The sequence below is a fragment of the Abrus precatorius genome, unplaced genomic scaffold (genome assembly GCF_003935025.1).
Source record: "Abrus precatorius isolate BTA unplaced genomic scaffold, Abrus_2018 Scaffold10, whole genome shotgun sequence".
NCBI lineage: Eukaryota > Viridiplantae > Streptophyta > Magnoliopsida > Fabales > Fabaceae > Abrus > Abrus precatorius.
The window spans coordinates 3,146,731-3,173,344 of NW_020874292.1; the positions used below are offsets into that span (position 1 = coordinate 3,146,731).

At 30.2% G+C, this 26,614-nt stretch overlaps 1 protein-coding gene and 1 pseudogene across 1 annotated transcript; one reads left to right on the top strand and one right to left on the bottom strand.

Annotated features, from left to right (window-relative positions):
* The first annotated feature begins 10,296 nt into the window (after positions 1-10,296).
* Positions 10,297-18,091, top strand: LOC113867866 (annotated as a pseudogene).
* Positions 18,092-19,857: 1,766 nt separating this feature from the next.
* LOC113867900 lies at positions 19,858-20,595 on the bottom strand. Its single transcript, XM_027503411.1, has one exon. It carries the CDS (start codon positions 20,593-20,595, stop codon positions 19,858-19,860), a length of 738 nt encoding a protein of 245 aa, XP_027359212.1.
* Positions 20,596-26,614: the final 6,019 nt, after the last annotated feature.

Genomic DNA, 26,614 nt, shown 5'->3' on the forward strand with positions numbered 1-26,614 from the left:
TAAATGTATAATTATTTAATTTTAATTTTAAATTTTTAAAGCAAAATAATCCTTTATCTTTATTTTTCTTTTAACTTAATCAAATATTTTAAATTGATATACTTTTAAACAACAATTATTTTTTATTTTCTATTGATTTTACTTAGATTATTGTCTCAAATTTTCAAATTACCACAAAAAAATTTTATTTACTTTTAATAGACTACTTATTTTTTCTCTCCATTATAAATATATAACAATCATTGTCAATCCATCATCCTTAATTAAATTTGGCTTAAATACAATTTTTATCCTTATAAATATAGTAATTTTGTAATAAGTTTAGTCTCTAAAATATTAATATGTTAGGATTTAATCATTGTCGTTAATTTTTTCTTTGTTAAGTGTTAAGTTGTGGATGATGGAGAGTCACTCTAGCACTTCCACATCATTGACTTGTCATTTAATTTTTTAAATAGTTTAGGCTTTTGATCTCTATAAATGTTGCACATTTTGTGATGAATTTTTATATTTTATTTCTTTTGTTAATATTTAGTTCTTGTTGTGAACTCTCTTTCTATTAATTGTTGAATTGACTCACTAGAGAATCAACACACCACTACCACGTTAATGTCACGTTATTTAAATTTCTAATATTTTGTTATTTTAAATTAATATTTGCAAAACATATTCCTAAATATATTTTATATATTTATAAAAAAAGTCCCTTGAAACTTTAATCCCTTAGCCTTTTTTTCTTCTCTCCTATGTCTCCTTCTCCCTTTATTCTTAAGATTTCAACAATCATTTTGGTAGTGGACTGAAGAACTACATCTTGTTAAGAATCTTGATGAGAATCTCTCTCTCTCTCTCTCTCTCTCTCTATATATATATATATATATATATATGTGTGTGTGTGTGTGTGTGTGCATAAAACTTGCTGGTGGAGCACTTGAAACCAATAAAAACAAGGGAGAAGGATAAAAAGGCACCAAAAGGGAAGAGAATTAAGGTTCTAGATGAATTTTTTATAAATATTTAAAATATATCAAACACTTGTTTATAAATATTAATTTTAAATAATAAAATATTAAAAATTAAATAATGTGGCAATACATAGTAGTGATAAGCTAGCTCTCAAACCCAATCCAAGCTTAAGAAACTTATTCCATGGTCACTGCTAATTGTTCTAACTGTTTTGGTCCCAAAGGTTGCTTTTTCAATAAACGTTGATTACATATCTTTATGTTATCTGTATTAGTAATTGATTTATTGATAAGTGCTCTTGGAGTAGTCGGTCTAGCCTTGAACCTACGTGCCTATGACTTCATTTCTCAAGAAATTGGAGCAGCAAAAAATTTTGAATTTGAGACTTTTTACACAAAAAAATTTTCTTAAACAAATGTATTCGTGCGTGGATGGCAATTCAATATCAGCCTCATGAAAACCTTATATTCCCTAAAGAGGTTCTACCACGTGAAAACGCTTTTTAATAAAACTTTAGCTATAATTAGTCGTAATCAAGAAATCTGACCTAACTCAGCATTTAATAAAAGAAGAATTGATGACAAAGATTAGATCCTAACAAAAAATTTTACAAGAATTTATCATAAAATCAAATAGTATAGCACGAGCGAGTTTAGTATGGCAAAGTTGTAAGCATAGTGAGTGAGCTATAACGTGCTACATTTAGAGGTACCAAAAACATAATTAAACTTTAAATATTTAAAAATTTAAGTAATATGAGAGTACTGAGTTAATTTTTGTCAGCCAACACTTATAGAAGGAAAGTTGACAACAAGAAATAAATCAAAATATTTTAACATTTCGGAGACTAAAGTAAAACTTAAATTAAACATAGAGGTTTTACCAAGATAAACTAAACATAAAAAACTAAATTAAATAAAAAAAAGTTAAAGAACTAAATCTAAATTTCACTTAAACTTAAAAGATAAAAATTATAATTTTTTTTATGTATCTTTAGTAACTATTTACTAAATTTTTTAAAATTTTAAAAATAATTAATCAAATTCATTAATATGTTTACCACAATTATTTTAATTATTAGTTAACATATTTGCTTACAAATATACAAATACGATGATACATATAAGTATTAATGCTTATGATATAAATGAAAATAGACGAGTACTATTTCTACAGTTCCGGTTGGTGACTGGAACTATTCACTATAGTACCGGTTACTAAAGATCTTGGATATCAATACCGAAACAATCATCTTCATTCTGATTATCTTCAATATTGGCATCTTGGTTAGAAGTTTCTCCTTCTTCTTGGCTTTGCAATAACAGGAGAACATCTTGAAGATTTTTCTTCATTTTTTCTTTGGTGTCGCATCCTGATAAGAATGCTGCAATTTTGGATTTCTGATTAAGGAATTGAAATGTTGCTGGGTCAGCAAGATTTAATAATTTGGGATTTTTCCCAAAATATTCAGCAACTCCTTCTGGTCCGGCATGATCTGCATTGAATTGATTCCACCACTTTACAAAGGAATACCTATGCAATAGAGGGAGAGTGTCTTCATTCTCTGTCTTGCCATATCTGTATTGCCATGAGAATACCCATGCCAGGGCAAAGTCAGAGAAGTATTTAAGATCTGCTGGAATTCTTGATTCTCGCAGATATCTGCCTTTGTAGATCTTGTATCCTTCCTTGACAGGGGTGGGAAGGATTTCTTCTATTGGCCCAAAATAATCCCACCATTGGAGGAACCAATTTGGAAAGTCATAATTCTGATTCTTTTTAAAATATATTAACCAAGAATGTCGGTTAAGTTTATTCTGGAACCAGAAAGTTCTTGTCCAAGCGTCAATGTAATCCCAATAATTGTATCCTGCTGGATCAAATGGTTGGGAAAACTTTTTATAAGAATTTAAATTTTTTCCAAAAGCCTTTGGAGTTAAGACTTTCAGGATCTGGATTGTCGAATGGGTTGTGACTGATGGGTCTTTGTGGTCTTTGTAGTGTTTGATGGAAACAGAATCTGAATCTACTAAGATAAACTCATAAAACTGTCTAGTTTTATTAGCCTGATATGGCCTGAAATGAAACCGTGGTGGGAAAACTTTGGTAATTGCCTTGTATGGGTTTTTGTCCCAAAATTCAGGTTCCATTTGTATAACTGAGGAGAATTTTCCTTTGGCTATATAATGGCTTGGACTTGAAGTTTTTTGTTTTCCTTTTTGAAGGTCAAGGGTCCCTTCTGGTCTATTGGTTATTGTTTTCTGGGTTTGGTTGAAGGACTGTATTATAGTGTTTAGGCTGGCTAAATCTAATTCCATTTCTTCTTCAGAGGCAATGTCTGCCCAAGATTTATTTGGTAGGCTATTCAAGCTTCCTTGTTGGACAGCTAAAAGCGTACTAATTGGGAGAGCATAGTCTGCTTTGGTTTGTTTGGTGGTTTTTACAACAGAATCAGTCTTTTTAGAGGATTCTTTTGGAGTTCCAGATTGCTGAGTTGATGACTCAACAATTTGGATTGCCTTTTGAGTCGATGACTCAATGGGGGTAGATGACCCAGAAGAAGAGGTATTTGGGTCTGCCGAAGCAGATTGTGATTTTGATTTGTTTAAAGTCAGAGCTAATCTGACTTTGCCGCCTTTAGTGGTTCCTCCCCTAGAAGGGGTAACTGCCTTTCTAGGCATCTTACTTATCCTGTAAATATTCACGGGTAAGATAATCAGGAAGGGAGTTTGAAGTGCCTTTGAGATATTCTATATCAAAATCAAAAACACTTAAAATTGCTTGCCATCTCGCAAAGATTTGTTTTGAGGCAAGATTTTTAACATCCTTTTGTAAAATTTCTTTGGCAGACTTGCAGTCTACCCTAATTAAAAATTTTTGATTTAATAAATCAGATTGAAATTTTGAGACGCATAAAACAATTGCCAAAACTTCTTTTTTTACAGTAGAATAATTCTGTTGTGCAGAATTCCAATGTTTTGAAGTATATGCAATGATATGCTCATGAGACTCAATTTTTTGTTTAAGAATGCCTCCATAACCTATGTCTGAAGCATCAGTTTCAACGATTTTGAAGGCTTGAGGGATGGGAAGATATAGGCAATTTATCTTCCTGACTTTGGTTTTGATTTCTTTAACGACATTAGTGTGGACGTCAGTCCAAGAGGGAGGATTCTTTTTAAGCCTATCATGTAAAGGCTTGATAATGTTATTTAGGTGGGGGATGAAATCTCCTACATAATTGAGGCAACCTAAAAACCTTTGCAATTGGGTTTTATCAAGAATCCTGTCAGGAAATTTATCAGCAAATTCAATGGATCTGCTGATAGGAATAATAGTACCTTGGTGAATATTATGTCCAAGGAATCTGATATTAGTTTGAAAAAGACTAATTTTTGATTTTGAAACGGCGAGACCGTTTTGTTTAATGACATTGATAAAAACATTTATATGTTTAAAATGCTGATCAATGGATTGAGAAAAAATTAAAACATCGTCAATGTAAACGATGACAAATTTTGAATAAGGATTAAAAATGTCATTCATGATTTTTTGAAATTCAGAAGGGGCGTTTTTTAGGCCAAAGGGCATAACATTCCATTCGTAATGCCCAAAGGGTACAGTAAAGGCAGTTTTGTACCTATCTTTTTCGCAAATTTGGATTTGCCAAAATCCAGATTTCATATCAAATTTCGAAAATATCTTAGCAGAATTAAGTCTGTTAAGAAGATCTTTCTTATTGGGGATAGGATGCCTAATCCATTGAAGGGCTTGATTGAGAGGTTTGTAATTGATGACAAGTCTGGGAGTACCTCTCTCAATCTCAGCAGGTTTATTGACATAAAATGCTGAGCAAGACCAAGGACTCTTACTTTTCCTAATTAGGTTTTTGTCTAAGAGATCAGTAATCTCTTTCTGACAATAATGAAGAAGTTCTTCATTCATCTGGATTGGTCTGGCTTTAGTGGGAATCTGGGTATCTTTGAATCCCGATTCATAAGGGAGACTGACAATATGTTTTTTCCTATTCCAGAAAGCGCTGGGTAGGTCAGAACATATAGAAGCTTGGATTTTGTTTAAAAGAGCTTGGATCTTCTTCTGAAGTGAAGAATTACATAAATATTTTTCAATATTAGCAAAAGAAACTTCTTCTTTTAAAAAATTGATTTGATTAATTTTGTTCTGGATGGAATTAATATTTTTTGTAAAAGGCTTATTAGAAAATTTGAAGGTTACTTGTTTTCCTAAATAACGAGTGGATATGCCATCTTTCGAAATTTGCAAAGGGAAAAGAGCCTTTATGAACGGGGTTCCCAAAATAACTTCATTTTTTAAATTTTTAACAAGAAGAAAATTTGTTTCAACCTTAAGCCCTTGATTTTCAATCACGGCTTTAGAAAGTTTGTAATTAATTTTCAGCTTTGAACCACTAGCAGTGCTGAGTTTTTCAGAGGTTTTTTCAAAATATTTTGTAGGAATTAGACCTTCTAAGATACAATTTGAATCAGCACCTGTATCAAAAAGGGCCAAAGTATCAAGAACAAAATCATCAATAACGATTCTGATATTAATATAAAATTTTTGTATTTTGACCTTGTTGATCAAGCACATAAAAGTTTCTTCTGGATAATCAGAATCATCTTTCACTGAATCATTTTTTTCAGGAAATTCAACTTTCTCATTGTCAGAATCATCATCTAATTGAGAAAGGATAATTTGATGAATTTGTTGTTGCTCTTTGATTTCTCTGATCTCTTTCTTGAGATTATTTATCTCAATCTGGAGATCTTGAATGGTGGTTGGTTTAATACTGGAATTCTTTTCTAATCTTTTGAAAATGTTTGTAATATCAAATTTGTTTGAAGTGAAATATTCTTTAGGTTTAGTTTTGTTTTCTAAAACCTCTTTAAACTTGTTTAAAAAATCTTTTCTTTCTTGAAGATCCGCAATAGAGCTTATAGCTTCAAAAAGAAGGTCTTGTTCTTTTGTCAAAACATTGATTTCTGGAGTTTCATCACTGTCAGAAGAAGAGGCTTGGTCATCATTTTGAATTTGGTTGACCTCTTCTTCGGATTCTTTTATAGAATCCTCATCAGAAGTATCAGCCAGGAGATTGTTGATTTGGTCTTCTAAGGAAGGCTCTAAATTGAGACTACTAATCTTTTTCTTTAACCTGCAATATTTACTAATATGGCCAGGTTTACCACAATTGTAACAAGTTATGCCTGTTCTGGGTTTTTTGGGAATATTGGTGGGGATGACATTATCCCCTTGTTTCTTAGGACTGGGTTTTCTATTGTACCGGCGCTTATAGGGCTTTTTGTACGGTTCTACAGCCTCTTTCTTAGGGGCATGTTTCTTCTTTTTGGGAGAGCAGGATGGAAGACCAAACTGTTCGCAGAATGAACCTAATTCTTTCTTGCTCAAAGCCTTTTCTTTGGCAAGCTCTTTTTGGAGTTTATCTTTCTGGCAGGCTTTAATACCGCTATGGATGATAATAGCAGTAAGCTGACCATAATCATAATTATCATAATTAATTTCTCCAGTGGGAGAACGACTTCGGAGTTTACTTCTAATAAGATCTCCGAAGGCTTTAGGAAGACCATCAAGATATTTTTCTTTCCAATAAGCCTGGTTGCAATCTTCCCTAGTGAGGACCCTAGACATGAAGGTATCTTTATACCATTTGAAATGTTCTAGAGAATCACATTTGAGTTTTGAAAGTAACTCACCGGATCTCTCTCTCCAAAGAGAAGGATCACCAAGGAAATGTTGAGATATTGTGTATAATAACGTATACACAGCATCGGGGAGACGCTCATTATCACTGACAATGGTTTTCCCTTTATCATCAATTTTGACTGCAGAGAGAATGTTATCTCTGTCGGCTTCAGTGAGATAATTATCCCACCAGCCTTTGAGTTGGCCCGTAAAGCCAGCGACTAGAATATAGACAATGGTGTCTTCAGGCATATTTTGATTAGTAAAATATCCCATAGCAACAACCGACATATTTTGAAGTTTGGCAATGATATTATATTCAGATAATCCATCGATATTCCAAATATAAATATCATTAGAATTAAAACTTTGAATAAAATCTTGTTTTTCTTCTAAAACAAGATCAGGAGCAGTAGCCCTATTATAATAAAGCTTGGAAGAATTTTTCCAATTATTGATAGGATTAATAGCTAAGACAGAGTCTGTTTCAGAACAATGTTCTGAATCAGTCTTAGAGATGGCATTGATAGTTTTGGCAAGAGACCTAGTTCTGGGTTTAGCACTAGATTCTTCAGAAGGTTGAGGAGTGTCTGGGATGGTAGTGAGGAGACTAGTAATTTTACTAAGCAACTCATTTTGATTTTCCTCATTTATTTTAGTTTTCTCTTTTTGCCTAAGTTCTAAGATTTTCTGCTTAGCTTTGGCGCTGATCTTAAAAGGTTTGAAAAGAGGTTTTTCTAGTTGTGGTTGGGAGGATGAAGAAGCAGTTTCTTCAATTTTCGTTTTGACAGGATTAACAGAGATTTTCTCTCCTAAAACCTGAAGGTATTTATTGGTATAATTGGCCTGTTCCATAAGGCCTTGGATGTCATGAGGAGTGATAGACTCATCAGCATTCTTAGACTTGAAAGGAGTGGCAGTAACAGGGTTACCGCCTTTGTCTTTCAAATTAGGCAATTGGTATTGAGATGTGGGCGGTAAATCACTTTGGACTATTTGTCCATCTTTGATTTGCCAGGTTATAACATTAGCAGAGGAGGTGCTAATAACATCTTCTTGCCAAGGATAATTAATATTATTTCGAATGGTATAAGCATGATACCAATCAAAGAATGGAATATTTTGTTTGACCTTTTCGAGAAATTGATAGAATTTCTCTTGGATAGCAGACCTGTCTTTTCCCCTATAATTTTGAAAGAACCACTCTCTTTGAGGTTTCCATTCCTCAGAGTAAAAATCTTTCCTAAGGGTTTCCTTATCTATAATGAATTTATGAGATAACATCATAAGACTCATTAAGGGAAGAGTAAGTTGGAGATTGGATACTCTGATTTTCGTCTTCTTTTTCAGAAGTCTGATAAACATTTCTAGGAATCCTAGAAGAAGTGTCTAAACCTTGAAGATTTAGAGAGGGGTCATGATTAACAGACCTAGGAATATCAGGTCTAACATAAGATCTAGAAGAAAAAGATCTCCTAGCAGAGACAAAATCAGATCGATTACTATAAGCATCGATCCTAGAGGAGAAAGAGTTTCTCCTATCAAAGGTTATTTCAACCTTTCCAGAATTGTCCTGTGAGATGTCCTGTATTTGAGGAGCAGGACGAGGAACACTAGGTGAGGCTTTATCCATCACCCATTTTTCTGGGAGAGTAACCTCATCCCATTTAATAATTTTAGGTAGAGAAACATTAGCCTTTGTCATATCAGTGATAAACAAAGTAGTTTCTCCCTTTTGAGGCTTGAGAAGGACTCTAGAGGCACAAGAATTCATGACCTTATACTGAATCCTATAGATTAATGCGGCGGGAATAGATCCCTCTTTCATGTCTAACCCATGAAAGCAAATATTAAGAAATAAGGAGTCTAGGATGTGTTCATCCATAAGACTCACAGTTTTGTTGGGAAAACAGTTAAAATAAATCGGTCCTTGACCGAGACTGGTTTCAACTGTTCCTATGAGAGAATCATCAAATTTATTATGACGAGTATCTCTTAGACAAATTAAGACAGCAGCATCTATGCCTATGTCTATCAAAGGTTTAATTGCTACCTGAACACATCCTATGTGAAGGTATTTGTACTTTCTTTTATGGTCATTGAGGGAGGATTTGGACAGGAGATGAAATTCTTCTCCTATGCCTTTCCCTAAAGGGATATTATTTTCAACAGTCTTGATAATATAATCAGAACTGTTTTTCTTGGGTTGGTCTTCAGGAACATATAATGTATCCTGAGGAATGACTGGAATAGTCCAGTCATCCATACTTTGATTGATCTCTTCAAAACGAACTTCTTCGTCGAAGAGGTTGTGTTTGGGTGTAATTTCAGGAGAATGATTCTCCTGGTCATTAAAGAGATTGGTTTTAGTAGGAGAGGAGGAGGAGGAACTGGAGCCAGAACGAAAAGAAATACGAGAGAAAGAGCGTAAGAGTCTAGACATGATATAAAAACATCTGGCTCATCACCCTCATTTGGTTCCGTAACAATACATCTGTTAATTATTTATAACTTATTCAACTGGATCTGGTTATTTTTGGACTTTTTTTTTTTTTTTTTTTTTTTTTTTTTTTTTGATTTGTTTACAAAATTCTGAAAATTCTTTTACTATAGCCACCAGCTTCTTATGTTCTTTTTGTTTCTTTTGAATACAGCATCGTCAAATTAGCCTTACTGCCCTTTCAACCATACGGGACTTACTGCTACAGCCCTATTCAAAAGAACGAAGAACTGCTGTACTTCCAGTAAAGGATTTTCAGATATGCAGAACTGTACAAAAGCAATATTTCAGTACCATTAGTTCGTGGCGTTGTTACAGACAGGGACGATCATTACTGATCTCACCCGAAGGGCCTGTCAGCTGTGATATAATTGGAAAAATTCTTCCAAGCTTTATTATAATAGGGCTACTGCTCCTGATCTTGTTTTAGAAGAAAAACAAGATTTTATTCAAAGTTTTAATTCTAATGATATTTATATTTGGAATATCGATGGATTATCTGAATATAATATCACTGCCAAACTTCAAAATATGTCGGTTGTTGCTATGGGATATTTTACTAATCAAAATATGCCTGAAGACACCATTGTCTATATTCTAGTCGCTGGCTTTACGGGCCAACTATATATATATATATATATATATATATATATATATATATAGCGAGAGAGAAGGATATTTTTATATTTGTGTAAATTTAAAAACTCTTAGACTTGATCTGAACTTTTCATTTTACTTATATCTAACTGTCGAAGTAATAAATTATAATCTATTAAATGTAAGTTAAATAAAAAACTTAGATCAAATGTAAGAATTTTTAGACTTACACTAATGTAAAAACATCTTGTTGTGTTAAGATAATTAGTTAAATTAATAATTCTAATGTTGTGTTCTGCCAAAAAAATATTTATAGATTATTGTATTTTTAATTATAAGATATATAATTATTGAGCCATGACATAAGCTAATAATTAGTTAAATTAATAAAAAAATGAATGGCTAGCTCGTGTTATTATCAATATTTACATGAAAAAAAGGGATAACATGTGGTATTATCGTAGGGAAAGCGCTGAATAATAGAGTTGTGGTGGGCGAATGGCATTCCAGCAATGAGAAATTGCGAGTCCCATGCCACTATCTCTGCTCAACGCCGCAAAAGCAGGAGTTGGAATGGTGCTGGTTGTTTAGTGGATGACCATCTTCCATTTTTAAAGAATGCATATGCTGCTCACTTTTGTTTCTTTTATAATATTTATCTCAAATTTATTTGCATTTTTTATTTTTCATTATCAATAATAAAGATCTTAGTTTTTGTATAAAAATAAATTAAAGAGACAATATTTTAAAATTAGAAAATGAAATTATGAAAATATTTTTAAATGAAGATAATAATTTCTATGTTTGTTGATTTCATATAATATGTCAAGAATTAATTTTCATATAACTAGATTTAAACAATACTATTGAAGAAAATAAAAATATAAAATATTCGATATGAAAAGTAACATAAGTCATTAAAAAAATAGTGAATCTAAAAAATTCTCGAGTTTAAAACCAAATGTTCAAATTTGACACTAAAAATTGGCCTATTATTCAAATTTATGATGATTGAAATTAATAATAATGTTAGCTTATATTTTAACATGAGTGATATACAAGATTTTTTTTCCTATAACGCATTTCTTATTTGTTTAAAAAAATTATATGCAAGAAATGAATTATTTATTTATTTAATACATTTTAAAAATAAATTACTATAATAAGTTAAAAAAATAAATTTTATGTTTTTTTTTGCGACATCTGGGCTAATAAGATAGTGTCATGACATAGATTCGGGTTGTTCAATGGGTCGGGTTGGCGGGTTCGAGTGTGGTTGACCCAAGAACAACTCAAACTGACCTCTGCATTGTTGAGCTCATAAACGTCCACTTAAAAATTCAGGTTGAACATGTCAAAGAATCGAGTTGGGCCAATTTGAGCCCAAAATGGTTTTTTCGCAAAAAATGATAAAAAATTTTATTGTCCATTTTTTAAGCCCAATTTTGAATATTTTCTTTATTTGCATATTTTTTTCCTAATAAAGTACAGTACAGAATTAGAATTTTTGGAAAAATAATGTATGACAAATAATATATTAGAATAAATTTTTATATTAAAGTCAAGTCATGGTTTAGTTAAAAAAAATAAAACTAAAATCATAATAAATCCAAATCTAGCCTTACACAACAAATTTTAAATAAAATAAAAGAACTAATCTAAATCTACTCATTCACATGCATTTTAGGAAGGAAAAATTAGAAATATTAATCGGGTCCTAAATTTAGTCCTCAAATATACAAGCTAAAATAATAAGTTTACATGACACCTCTTTTTAAACTATGTAATAAAATAAATCAATCAAAGTACCAAACCAACATAAAGATATGAAAAATATTGATTGGAAACAACATTGATTAGCAGCAGACAAAATTTTCTCCAACTCTTTAATTAAATCTCATCTCCTTCCTGTTTATAAATTCATGGAGGAACACTGCAAAATAGTAATAAAAATCTTTAACCAGTTAATGAATTTAACTTGCAATAAAGTTGAGCACGTGAAGAGAATGAATATTGGAAGGGAATGTTGATGTTCCATAAATTTGTTGAGATTTTAAGAGTATAAAGACATCCAAAACCCTTTAAAAATTTTCTTTGAAAAGTTTTTTTTTTTATTTTTATTAGTTGTTTATGTTATTGCATTTTCTTAATATTTTGCTAGAATTAAGAGCGCTTAGGGGCTAAAATTCCATTGCCTAAGTAGAGTTTATTGATTTTATTTTGCTCTCAAGTGACTTGCAGCGCGCTCAACTCGCAATGCCTATGTGCTCATGGCGTGCTGTCAAGTGAATTTTCATGTAAATAGAAGAAAAAAAGCGACTTTTGGCATTCAAGCAGGGGAGAATTCAAGAGAAAACAGTGGGAAGAAGCTTTGGAGCTAGAGGAACAGCTTGGGAACAAGAGGAAGAGGAGAGACTGAAGATTTATCTTTCCAATTCTTGGTTCTTTATGAATTTTTCTGCATTTTTCTTCTTTATTCTTCATAGAATGAGTTGCTAAACTCCATAGTTAGGGGAAAGGATTAGGTCTAAAAATGGTGTATTGAGATTGGATTTCTAATGTTTTGATATTGAATTTCTTGGATTAATTGTTCATCTTTCATTTTTATATGCAAAGATTATGAGTTATTCATGATTAGATTAGGGTTTCTACATGATTTAGAAAATTATGTATGAATTAGCTCAAATGATGAACTACATGAATTTCAAGGTTTAAGAATATTTCTAAATTGATGAAAGACTTGTGATAGCACCTACTAAAGGTAATTATGCTGATATGATTGATGAGAGTCTAGAGATTCAACTAAATTGTAATGCTTTTATTGGGAGCTTCTTGAAAATGAATTGGCTAGACCAACATTTCACTCACATCGTGATGCACGCACATAGTCTGTTATAGATCACCTGATTTGCTATGGCTTACATGTTGCGGTTGATTAGGGTTTTATATTGAGTTACTACTCCAACAACAGAGTTTTAGTTAGGTATTTACCACTACTACTCTAACTTTTCTTCTTATGCATTACTCTATTTATACAAAAAGTGTTAACGTGCACATTTATGGATTAAGGCTTTGGAGTGATAACTTTTCATAAAAAAATTTAAAAAAAATTATAAATAATTTACTCTTTCAATTCAAATCTAAAAATAAAAAGTTGTTTTCTTTCTAAAATTGCATTTATTTATTTTTAAATATAAAAACTAAAATTTCTTATAAGAAATAAAATTAATATAATGAAAATTAAAATACAAAAATATGAATTATTTTTTTAGAGTAAAATAAATATTTTTAAAATTAAAATAATTTGCATGACTAATCAAAGTAATCATTTTATTTAACATATGTCTTGGGTAAAACACAACTATCAAATACAAATTTGATTCAAAAATTATTTTTTTTAAATATTTTCTCTAATAAACTTTGGTGACAATTTCCTATTATCAACTTTTCTTAAATTGATTGTGACTATTTTTATTTCTTTTTTTTTATGCCGTTATTTTTGTATCATGACTTACAATATTTATACTGTAAATTCATCAAATTTTAGCCCATTTAAAAGAATATAAAATCACTAATTACATTTAAATTACTGAATTTTCCAAAATTTATTAGGATAATTTCATTCATTGATTTTGATACATATAACATGTATCAAATTACAATACACACACATAAATTAGTTTTCTTTTTACTCAGAAAATACATGTTTTACACTCTTCTTTTTTTTTTTTAATCAATATGCATTTGAAAAAGAGGTGAAAAAAGGTTTTCAAATATTATGACTTTACTTAATTCAAATATGAAAAAAAAATGTTTTAAAAAATTGATATGTATAAATGTGATTAAGTCTTATTAAAAAAGTTCACTTTCTTGTAAGGCCAAATTATTATCTAAATAATTAAGAATAAACATAAATATTAAAATATAAAGTAAAAAAAATATTCAAATGGTAGAAATTTTCAAAATTATAAATGAATGAATTGCGTAATGATAAGAAAATAGTTAATTCAACAACATATAATCATTGGAAAATCTTCACCAAGATAGGACTATATGATGATAGAATTGAAATAGAAAAATGTAATAGTCGTGAAAATGATTATAAATGTAAGGAGATTAAATTTCAAGATGTTGGTCAAATAATACTAGATGTGTATGGAAAACTAAATTCTCGTAAGGTAGATAAAATGATATTGCATGATATGTTGGTAGCTGCAATTGTTGAACATGGGACTTGGATGCAATATGTAAATCTTAATTTAAATTCTATTTTTTGAAATACTATTAGATCTAATGTATTGAAGGTGTGCATAAGATAGAAAGAGAAACTTATACAAAAGATGTGTATCATTCCTTCAAGAATCTTCAACTTATAATTTATGGATAAGTTGTACTAACAAGGGTTACATATGTTTGATAGATTATTTGTTGACTCAAATTGGAAATTAAAGAGTAAAATTCTTAATTTTAGTCACATGCCTTCTCTTCACACAAGATTTGAATTGTCTAAAATCATACATGAATTTTTAATTGATCGGAGAATAGAAAAGAAAATATTTTGTCTTAATTTGAATAATTCACCTACTAATGATATGCAACAACATTTGAAAAGTTAACTCACCTTGCAAAAATGGTTGTTATGTGATGGAGAATTTTTTTATATGTGATCTTCTGCACGCATTTTAAATTGAATTGTTCAAGAAGGGTTGAAAGTTGTTAGTAATACCTTACACAAGATTACATAAAGTATAAAATATGTGAAAGGTTCAAAAATAGAATGAGAAACTTTAAGGATTGCATTGATCGAGTTGATGGTGTAGATAATTCAAAAGTGTTGTCTTTATATGTTCTTAAGTATCAATGTGTATTTTCAATTTTTCATTTGAATGATGATAATTAGAGATCTTGTCCTTCATTTTTTAGCCCACTTTTCGAAAACAAGATTGCCTAACTCGACCTAGTTTTAGGCGAGCTAATGATGCAAGTTAAGAAAGGTTAATGACATCTCTATTTATCTCTAGCAGTGTCAATAGTGGCATATGTACATAGAGTTGGAGTGGGTAAATGCACCCCTTCAACTTTGATAAATTACTACTAATAATATGATTTTTTTGTATTTTACACCCCCTAATTTTATGTTTTTGTACTCGTTGATTTTTTAATATTTTTTCTTTTACTTTTATAATTTTAACTTTACCAAACCACTAAGCTCAAGCCCAAACTCAAACCTAAACCAATTTAAAATTCTTTTAGATGAAGTATGCTAAAAGTTGAGATTTATTAAAAATAATAATTCTTTATTCTTACCTTTTTGCCTTCCTTCTTCAACACGTTTGTAAACTTCCCCTAAATCCTTATTAGCCTAGCCTATGGTAAAGTTCTATATAGACAGTGTCAAGGCTTCCCATTTCTTCTATTCATTGAATCATTTTCTTTTACTTTGAACATCTAAAATAGAGGTTGCATACTATAGCTCTTCATATTTTTACTTCAAATTAAAGTCAAGCCAAGGTAAGTTGGATTGCTCCTCTGCCACTATTCAATAACAATTTGCTTCTATGATTTTTTTTTTAAATGTTTGCTTAACAGAATCATTTAATTTAAACTGTTAATTTCATATTAAAAAAATAACAATTGAAGTCTTAAAATATAGTTAATTATTATGTTAATCCTTAGTGTGACTATATGACCAATTTTCAGCATTACCTCACTTTTAGTTTTTCTTTCTTTCCTAATTTTGGATGGTTGAAAATTGACAAAAATGCATTTGAATATTGTGATTGATCATATCCATTTTATTTTTAAATTAGACACAATTATCATCCTTAAAAGTAATTTATTTTATACTTGTAGTTGTATTATTTTTTACAATATTTTATTTAGGGCATTGTTTATACATTTTAAGAATCACATTAAATTTATTTATTTTTATACTATTGTTGAATTTAGATTAGTTTGTTTCTTCATTATTTCAAATAGGTCATGAAAATTATTTTAAGAGAAAATTACCTTCAAATGAGCAACAATCTTCATCAAACCCTAAAGAATCAAGTTCTCAACCACAACAAATTGAGCTCAATTTAGAAGACTTGCCATCGGATCCAGGAAAGCACATAAAAATTTCGACCTATCATCCTAATGATCATGATAAGATACGAAGAGCATATTTGCAAAGAGGACCTTGCCAACCTACTTAACATAATTTCTTCGAAGAAAATTTGGGAGTTCTTTAAGAAGATTTTCTCCATCTTGGTTTAATGAATTTGATAACTGGCTAGAGTACAATATTGAAAAAGATGCATTATTTTGTTTATGTTGGTTATTTTTTCAGGCCTGATTTTGGAAAGCAATCTGGTGGGGACACATTTGTCACAAGGGGGTTTACAAGTTGGAATAAGGAAAAAGTGCTCTCATCTCATGTTGGAGGTCCTAATAGTGCTCATAATATTGCTTGGAAGAAGTGTCAAGATTTGATGAATCAAAATCAATATATTGAAGTTTAAATTTCTAAGTAATTTGAACAAGTTTGTGACTTATACCGAAGGCGTTTGACTGCAATTGACTGCATTCGATTTCTATTCAAGTAAGGATTAGCATTTTGTGGCCATGATAAGTCAATAAATTTTGTTAACCAAGGTAATTTCCTTGAACTTCTCAAGTTTCTTGCAGATCACAACAAATCAATAAATCATGTTGTCTTGAAAAATGCACTTGAAAATCATCAATTAATTACTCCACTAATCCAAAAGGATATAGTTAATGTTGCTGCATTGGAAACCACTAATGTTAGTATTAATGATCTTGGAGAAGAACTATTTGTTATTATTGTTGATGAAGCTCGTGATATATCAAATAAAGAACAAATGGTTGTTGCTTTGCAATATGTTAATAAAAGTGGAAGTATTGTTATGCGCTTTGTTGGCATGGTACATGTTAAGGATACTATTGTCTTATCACTGAAAAATGGCAATTAATGAATTGTTTTGCAAATATGGGCTTAGTGTGTTAAGAATTCGTGCACAAGGGTATGATCTTAATAGTTTAGTCTTAAAGGAGAATTCATCTGCATTTTATGTATATTATTTTGCTCATTAATTACAACTTACACTAGTTGTCATCGCAAAAAATCACATTCAAGTTGCCTCTTTTTTTAATTTAGTGTCTAATTTATAAATATTGTTGGAGGATCTTGCAAAGGACATGACATGCTTCGTGACAAACAAATAGCCAACGTAAGAAAGGCATTGGGAAAAGGAGAATTTTCTATTGGACAAGATTTGAATCAAGAAACTAGTGTCAAACTCGATAGGGTTCAAATTATGGAACTTTGATAAATTTGATTTTGATGTATTTTTCAATCATTGATGTTCTTGAAATTATAAAAGAAGATGGATCAAATGCATATCAAAGAGCCAAAGCCAATGGTCTTTCATATTTGACAGAAGATTTTGATTTTTCATTCACGTTACATTTGATAAAAAAAAACTTCGGTATTTCAAGTGCACTATCACAAGCATTACAAAGAAAATATCAAGACATAATCAATGCTATGAATTTGATTAACATCACAAAGGAACAATTATAGATTATGAGGGATAGTGAATTTGATTCTTTATTGAAGGAAGTAATCTCATTTTGTAATATGCATACTATTCATATTCTTAATATGGAAGATACCTTTTTTTTCCATGACGCAAAGCTCAAGTTGTCCTAATAAAGCATCACTATCGAGATGAATTATTCTATACTGTTGTAAACATGCAACTTCAAGAATTTAATGATCGTTTCACAGAGGTAAATACTCAGTTGCTCCTTTGTATGGCGTGTTTAAATCTAGCTAATGACTTCTCTGCTTTTGATAAAAGAAGACTAATTAACTTTGCCAAGTTTTATCCAAGTAAGTTTTCTTCAATTGATTTAGTGATGCTTGATAATCAACTTGAGACTTTCATTATTGATATGCGTAATAGGGTCAATTTTGCATCCTTGAAAGGAATCACCAGTTTTTCAGAGAAGTTGATTGAAACCAGAAAACATATTATTCATTTACTTATTTATCTTCTTTTAAAGTTAGCAATAATTTTGAAACTAGAAAACATATTGTTTATTTACTTATTTATTTTCTTTTAAAGTTAGCAATAATTTTATCGATAGCCACAACAGTTGTAGAAAGGGTCTTTTCTGCTATGAAAATTATGATTGCGCAATCGAATGAAAGAAGCTTAGATGAATTATTGTCTAATAACTTATATTGAGAAAGATATATTCAATAGCATTGATAATGATCTAATCATTCAACAATTCTAAAACATGAAATCACCCAGAGTAATTGTACAATATGCAATTTTTCTTTTTCTATCTATTATCAATATTAGAATTTTAATATTGATACAATTATTTTTATATGATGATGATATTGATTCGCTGCTAAGTATAAAAATAGGTCTAATTAGATGAGTTATCTTGTTTAACTCACTTAAAATAACAAGATTGACTTAGAATTTTATGTATATTGACGTCTTAATTACTACTCCTCAAATTTATATATATATATATATATATATATATATATATATTTTAAAAATAAATTTAAATATAACTATTAATAAATTTTATACAATTATTAATAAAAATATTATTCTAATAATTATTATAAATTTTTGCCTATTTTATATTAAATTTAAGCATATTGGCTTTTCAACTTACTTTTTATTTATTTTTTATTATTAATTTGGTAGGCTAATTCGCTAACTTGTCAGTCAATCCACTCAGGTTAGACTAACCAATTCACTTTTATGCGAATTTTCTCCTACCCTCAATTACGTGCTAAGAACACTCTTTTGAGTTATTTTAAAATACGTCAAAGTAGTATTACTTTTAAAAATTTATTTTAAAAATTTTAAAATAAATCGATCCTAAATAGTGCGTTAAAGAATAAAATTAAAAAAAAAATATGTTGCTAATATTTACTTGTTACAAATACAATTTATTAATGTAATTATATGTAAGTCAAAATTTATCTACTTTTTTTAGAATTTGAAGTCCTATTCTTGGAGAAAACTAGAAAGGCCACAGGAAAACCCTATATTCCTACTATCAAGTAGCAAGCAAGGGTTCCATTATCTGGGTGAAGGGTAGTGTAGTTGGAAGATGAGGAGTGGACCTAACAGCGAAAGGAAATATGCGGTACTGAAGCGGTTATAACAACTTATTCTCGTGCAATTGGACTTTGAAAAGTGTAGTGTTTGGCTTAAGAGGAGAAACATGACAGAAAAAGCCGTGCGATTCTGATAAAAGAAAAAAGCATAAAAAGTATGCATGCTGTGCTCAGATGCAGCGACGTGGTGCAATCAGCAACTTCATGGCATATTGGAATGTCAAGTAAATAAAGCCATATCTTTCTTTCGACCACCCATGACCGTGACCCCGTCCAACCAAACACACACACACTCTGTTTCAGCCATCTGTCCCCACCCATCACATCCTATCTTATTTACGCTATAGTTCAAACAGATCATGATCAAATTAATTAAATTAAAATACAAAGAGAAGACAATCATTATTTTAAAAAACATAAAAAACTCTATTAATACTTCCACGATCATCTTCAACTCCAAAATAACTTAATTATTTACTTTATCTCCCACCCCCATCTTCAAGACTAGGGACGATCCGTTACTTAACCCTTTCCAATTTTATAAACAAGCATAATTAAGGAGCCGAGAAAGATATAAGATCTGATACACACATAAATATAATAAGCTACAGAATAACATAAAAGGCTTAGTAGTGGAATTTAGGGAATTACATCACACGATAATGGCCAAAGACTCGTAGTCGTAGAGTAATATTCATAATTTCATTTACATATTCACGCAGAGTAACTCACCTTTCCATGTTCAAATTAAGATCCAAAAGCCGTAACGTTCCGATCTCACCAAAAGACATGCATTAATTTACACTTTACAGATAAAGCTAGCTAGCCCTCGGATATATAGATATATTCACACTTCTCCATAGTCTAAATTAGGTGTAACTAGGACGGAAAGAAACGGCATCGTTTTGACAGGCGGTTACAAAGCTAAGGCTAAGCTCAAGCTAAGAGCAGCCTTAACGTCTAATCTCCATGCAAACCCACCATTGTCCATTCTCCACACATCACATGGCACTGTTCTCTCTTTCACACACGCGTACTGCACCCTTACCCTGCACGTGAACCCGCGGAACTGATACGGTACGCTCACCTTCATTGTCAACCATACTCCTCCCTCACCCACCGATTCCTTGTACGCCCCATTCGTCCACGTCACCCTCCCGTACCCGTCTGATATGAACGAGGGGCACGTGTCCTCTCCCAGCCTCACCTTCCTCTCCTCGTCTCTATTCCCCAACCCCTCCCCCTCCTCCTGCCACGTTTCCGTCACGGACTCCACCATCACCACCGACCCTCCTGATGCCACCGCCGGCAGGCACCACCGTCGATCCACCTCCGAAGGATCATCGGCGTGGTTCTCGAAGCTCAGCCACACCGGCACGTTCTTGCTCCTTTCTTCGGCGGGAGCCTTCGGATCCGGAGTCTCCGGCAGCAGCGGGAGAGTTACCACCGGCGGAGGCGCTGTTCTTCTCCGCCGGATCCCTCGACTGCACCGTTTGCCGGTGCCGTTATCTTTCACGTGTTTTCTTTTGGCTCCACCGGATCTGGAGAACGCGTCGCCGCTCTCGGACGAGGACGCATCGGAAAAAGCGCCGGCTGGAAGGGGTTTGGGGGCGATGGGGCGAAACCTTAACATTATCGTGTCAACCTTGGACATGTCGTATGCAGCAGCTGGATTTGCACACCTTGTTATACAACACCCTCCTTTAGCTTCCATTTGGATGGGTTTAGAAAGTGAGAGTAAGTGGTTGCAGAAAGAAGCAAAGGCACAGAGTGGAGGGGCAAGAGAAGATGGAGGTTGAGTTTATAGGAACTGTGGGAGAGACACGTGCGGAGGGGATACACGTGCGAGGGGGTGGAGACGTGGCTTGAGGCACGTAGCAGTAAGTAATGTAATGTGTTGGGTGACGGAGTGGGGTGCATGGACCACGTGTGCCAATAGGAATTTGAAGTGAGGCGGGGAAAAGGGCTTTCCCAGTTTCCATTATTAGAATCATCAGATGCGCGCCAAGTGGACGACTTGATTACCATACTCTTCTTCCTTTCAATTTTGGTGACGTCACAGTAGATATCACCACACTAACTAACATTTTTCATGTTCACATTTTACTGGATTGCTTTTGGATGAATGTCGCTATATTAATATGGAGAAAATTTTATTCTGTTCTGCAAGTAATTTGACGGTGATAAAATTTTATTAAAAATATTATATAAAAATATAATAAATATTATATTATTAAATAAATTAAAATTAATAAAATCATTAATATGATAGTTGCTGGAATTAAATGATTTGGTTTCACAATTTTTGTAGAACATGAACGTTGATTAATTGGCGTTTGTAGTTTGAAGCATGTTTTATTATTTCATATGCTTGTATACTCTTAAATTGAATAAATTAATTCTAATAAATGTAATTTTGAGGAGTTAAATATAATTGACTTATGTCTTATGTATATAAATAAATTTGAATGATATAATTTTAGTAAAATATATATTTTCTATTGAAAAATGCAAGAATTATTTTTTTATATTATCTATGACTTATGGTTATTATGTTTAATGTTGATTTTTCTTTTTTTCATATCATTACAAGTAATTTAAATGACATTTATAGTAATAATTTATATCATAATTTCTATCATAAATTACAATTGTATGATAACTAGATTAATATAAAAGATAAATATTAAGTTGAGGCTAGCATAAATTAGTAAAATAAGTAACTTATAAGTGAGTAATATTTTTAAACTATTAGATGTAATTTAAAATTGATAAACGATTTAGATCTTTTACCTATAACTTCATAATATAAGTTTATATATATTTATTATTTAATCTTTTATAAAAAAATTTAAAATTTTTCTTTGAATATTCAAAACCTTTTATTTTATAACTTCAAAATCTATCACTGTCTTTTGTCTTCAAAACTTTGTATGTTATGTTTTTCTCTCTTTACCTTTGTGTATCCTAAATTTTTTAACCCTATTTTAAAAAAATATGCATTCGGATGCGCATTCAAATGCAATTTGAATACATAATAAAAAATAACTTTTGAATCAATAGAATATTGAATATTATGTTAGATCTTTAAAGTTTCTCATAAACCCTATTTTTGAAGTTAATGATTTTTAGAATTAAAACTTTTACATCTACTCTTACCGTCTTAATTTATCATGAAAATGATGTTTTGTATTGATACATTATTTAATTTTCTTTTAGATCTTTTGCATGTTTCCCTTGTATAATGGTCATTTTTGCATCGTACAAATTCTATAACATTCACATAAATTAAGTTTTTTTTGCTTAAGCAAAAATTATAAAAAAAAAAATTCATTGGAAGTAATTTGCTTAAGCAGAACATAATCCGCTTAAGCCATGAAATACATCACAATAATGACTTAAGCAATGAATATTAACTTAAGCGATTGTATTTTAGATTCATATATGTCTTTGATTTGTTTAATCGCATAAATTGTAGCTTAAGCTAATTTTGACAAAAATATTATATTCATCTTTTTCTTTGATTCGCTTAAGCGAATGTGTGTTAGCTTAAGCAAATTTGACGAAAAATTTAAATTCATCTCTATCTAAATTTAGCTTAAGCAAATAACCTTGCCTTAAGCAAAAATTATAGTAGAGTGAATTCTTTGTGTTTTTTTTTTTCAACAAAATATCTTTAGTCATTACCCATATTTTGATTAAACCAAAATGATAATTTTTAAGATAATTGGAATGAGTATATGATGTTTTCAAATAGGAAACTCTTACATTTGAAAGTATAACAATCCAAAGAAAAAATGGGTATGTAGGTTTAAGGTTTAGGATAGATGTGAGAAACGAGTTTGCATACTATTAAGGAAGGGAAAAAAGAAGGAGTTGAAATAGAAAAATAGAAATTAAACAAAGTTTCAATCAGAATATTCTAAAAGAGGATTACATGACTTTATTAGATCTTTTGTCTTGAATTTTTCTTTTCAAACTTTTATCAAGTAAATTTTAACCGCAGTCACTCAATTTATTGTTAAACTTTACATTAGAGACATAAATCAAAATCGTAAACGTCTTTAAAAACAAAGATGAGAGTGAATTTGAGAGAATATAATATTATTTCACTTAAATAAATAATTGTGTTCTTTCTTAATCTTAAAAAGAATTATGTTAAAAAATAACCTATTTTAAATATTTAAGAAATTGAGATTATTTATCTGCAAAATTTAATAAAATAAAATTTGAATTTTTAAAATTTGTTATAGCAAGTTATTTTGCTAATTATTTATGAGTCACTTACTTTACTAAGTCAGGGTAGCCTTCATCTAAATATTCCTTATAATACTAATTTTTTTCTCATAATATTTTGCTATCTTGATAATATTTTTTTTTTGAGTATGATCATGAAAAAAACTTAAGTCATGTGAAATACAAGTATTTATTTATAAATTTATAATTATTTTTTTTATTATAAAGAGACTTTATTAAATATTTATAAGAGAAATATTTTGTCACATGAAATTTAAAAATAAGAGAATCCACTCTTAACTTAGATACAAATATCATATTATAAATAAAAAGGCAAAGCCACCTTGGATTAATTAAGGGGGACCAATGTCCCCGCTCCTCCTTCAAAACTTTAAGATTTTATTTATTTATTTATTTTACATATAATAAAAATTGTGACCATTTAATATTTTGATTTCCCTCTTATTTAAATAAATATGAATATAGCTACCAGTAAAAAAAATCATATGAATATATAGGTTATGATGTTTGGACTTAACTCTTTAATAATCAAATTAGCAAGCTTAAAAGTTCAGTTCATTAGGCTTGTTTTTACTTTGACTCACATTTATTCTTATTTAGACATGGTAAAAACATCATAAATCGTAAGTATAAAATGGATTCAAATTAATCAAAATTACATTAATTTTCTATTCTTTTAAGCTATACAGATAAAACACTTTCATGTTAAATTCAAGTCGTTGATAAAAAATTCTGTTCAGTTTTGCTTGAAAAAAACATTTAAGTTTGATTTATATTTGAATTTTGAAAAATAAAAAAATTAATGAGCCTTCTTTTAATGTTTAAAATTAGTAACAATTTAAATAGTTCAAGCAATGGTTTTCTAATTTCTTACTTTGGTTAAAAAGACGAAATATTTGTTTAGGAAACAAGTTAGCTAGCTCATTACATTTTGGTAATGCTAATTAATGTTATTAGAGCTGGTTGATAAATTTAAAATAAAAATAAAAATAAAATTAAATAATGATATTAATGTACTTATTTATGAAGTTCAAAATAATTTTTAACTATTTATTTTTATTTTATTTTTTATAATTAGTACCTTTAAAATGTTGTTAATATTTTTAAAAAAATTAATTTTTATATTTAGCCGACCAAAAGAAGTTCTAGCTCTACGCTGTAAGCAATAACACGGATATAATTTTCTAACCAAAATTGACATGTCATCTCAGCAATAAGGGGTTACCAAAATAAAATAGATCCTGATAGGAGAATATCAGTAATAGTATTGTTTGTAAGTTAAATTGCTTCTTCCCTTTGTTCTCCTATTTATCTATTATGTTTTATAATTAATTTAATAAATTACTCATTCGATTTGAAAAATATAAATACGAAAAAATTTAAAATTATTAATATTAAAAAATCCAACTATTATTCAAAACATCATAAAAAATAGTTTAGCATATTTCAGTCAAAATACTGTCGCCGTTAATTTTTTTCATAAACATTAAATTATAATTGTATATTTTTTACAACAATATCTTTTATTAAGTTGTAAAAAAAAATTAGATTTAAATGTTATGCTTGTGAAAATTTAAAATATTTATTTTTTCTGTGAAGAATATTTATGTCATTTAATTAAATATAGTTTGATTTATTTTGTATATTTTAGATTTATTAAATAATTAAATGAGTTGAAAAGTAATATTTTGAGACTCTGTCGATTAAGAGTAAGTAGTTAATTTTATTCTAATTATATTTATTGTTTGTAAAATTATCTCATACATTAAAAGTAGATGTATCAATTTGGACTTGTCCTTTCAAGTTAACTTGTTTAGTCCCTGAAAAATATTAGGCTGCCTAATTTGTTTTGCATCCTTTACCTCATTTAGCCTGCCATGTTTTGTCTTGTAAAAAAAAGGTCAATGACACGTCAAAGTGAGCTAGCCTATCAGTCATATTTTTATAATTTAGAAATAAAATAAAATAATTTATTAATTAAATATTAATTTATATTAATATGAAACTATTACTAAATATTTTTAAAAATTATTAATTTTTAAAATTTTTATGTCAATTTTAGATAGACTTATTTATTAATTCATTGACTTACTAATCTTTTTTATTTTTTATTTTAACAATTTTAACATCTGATAGATTGACTACTAATCTATTAGCCCATGGTTAAATAAGACAATTAAAAAATCTAGCACACTTTTAAAAATGATGTGGGATGAGATGATTCATTTTCTTTTAACTTTTGGGATGCAAGCCAGATCAAGCTAGTCAACTTTGCAACCTTTAATCAAAAGTGATATTAGCAATAGAGTTTAGGAGTCCTCCATACTTGTAAATTAAAAAAAAAGTACAAGTTTTAAATTAGTCCCTTAGATAGTAGCAACTATGTATATTAGTCTCTTATTTAAATTACCATGTTAGCTTATCACATATAAGTCTAATGTAGTTAAGTCTCTACCATTAATAGAAGTATAAAAAATAATAACTTGTCATTAAGTAAAATATAGATACCAAAACGACATCATTCATATCTTCTTTGCTTTCTCCCTCTCTTTCTCTTTCTCTTCCTCTTTATAGTCACAATGTTTGTGGTGATCTATGCCCTAAAGTTGTTGTTACTACTTCTCCTCAAAGTTACACCATTTACGGTGGTTCGTGTCCTAAAGCTCTAATCATCTCCCTTTCTCTTTTCTCGAAGTCACACTATTTACAATGGTTTGTAGTCCCAAAGTCACAATCACCTCTCTCTCTTCCCTTCTCCTCGAAGTTTGCACCTTCAAAGCTTCAACCACCTTTTTCTCTTTCCCTCTCTTTAAAGTCACATCGTTCATAATGGTTCATGCCCTCTAAAACCCCTCACCTCTCCTTTTGGAACTATGCTAGTCAAGACAGTTTGCGCCTCAAAAGCCTTTATAATCTTTCTCTTCCCCTCTTATTGGAACCACATCAGTGTAACTCAATAACCAATTCCTCATAAACAATCAATTTTAATACCTCCACACCTAATATAAGAATGCTTGAAACATCAAAGCAAGGTAGTAGTCCTTCTCTCTCTTTGGTTGTACAAGACCTAATTAAGAAGATAAGAAGGCTGAAAAAATAATTCAAAAATTATGTATTCCTAACCAATGGCGAGACCAAAGTTAAGCTTGGCCTTCATGAGAGTGGGTTTAATTTCTTAAGGAAGGGCCTATCTTTAAACAAAATATTTAAAGTTGCCTTTTTGTGGATCTACAAAAATGCCAACACTATTGTTAGAGTGTCTATGTTAAGGACATTCTTGATTGCTATTTGAAGGTCCATTATTTCTTATGATGTGTAGTGAGAGTAACAAGGAACGTCATGGTTTGGGAGAAGGAATGTCAAAGATGGGAGCAATAATGATGATGCAAAATTGGTGAAGTTAGTCCCCCACATTG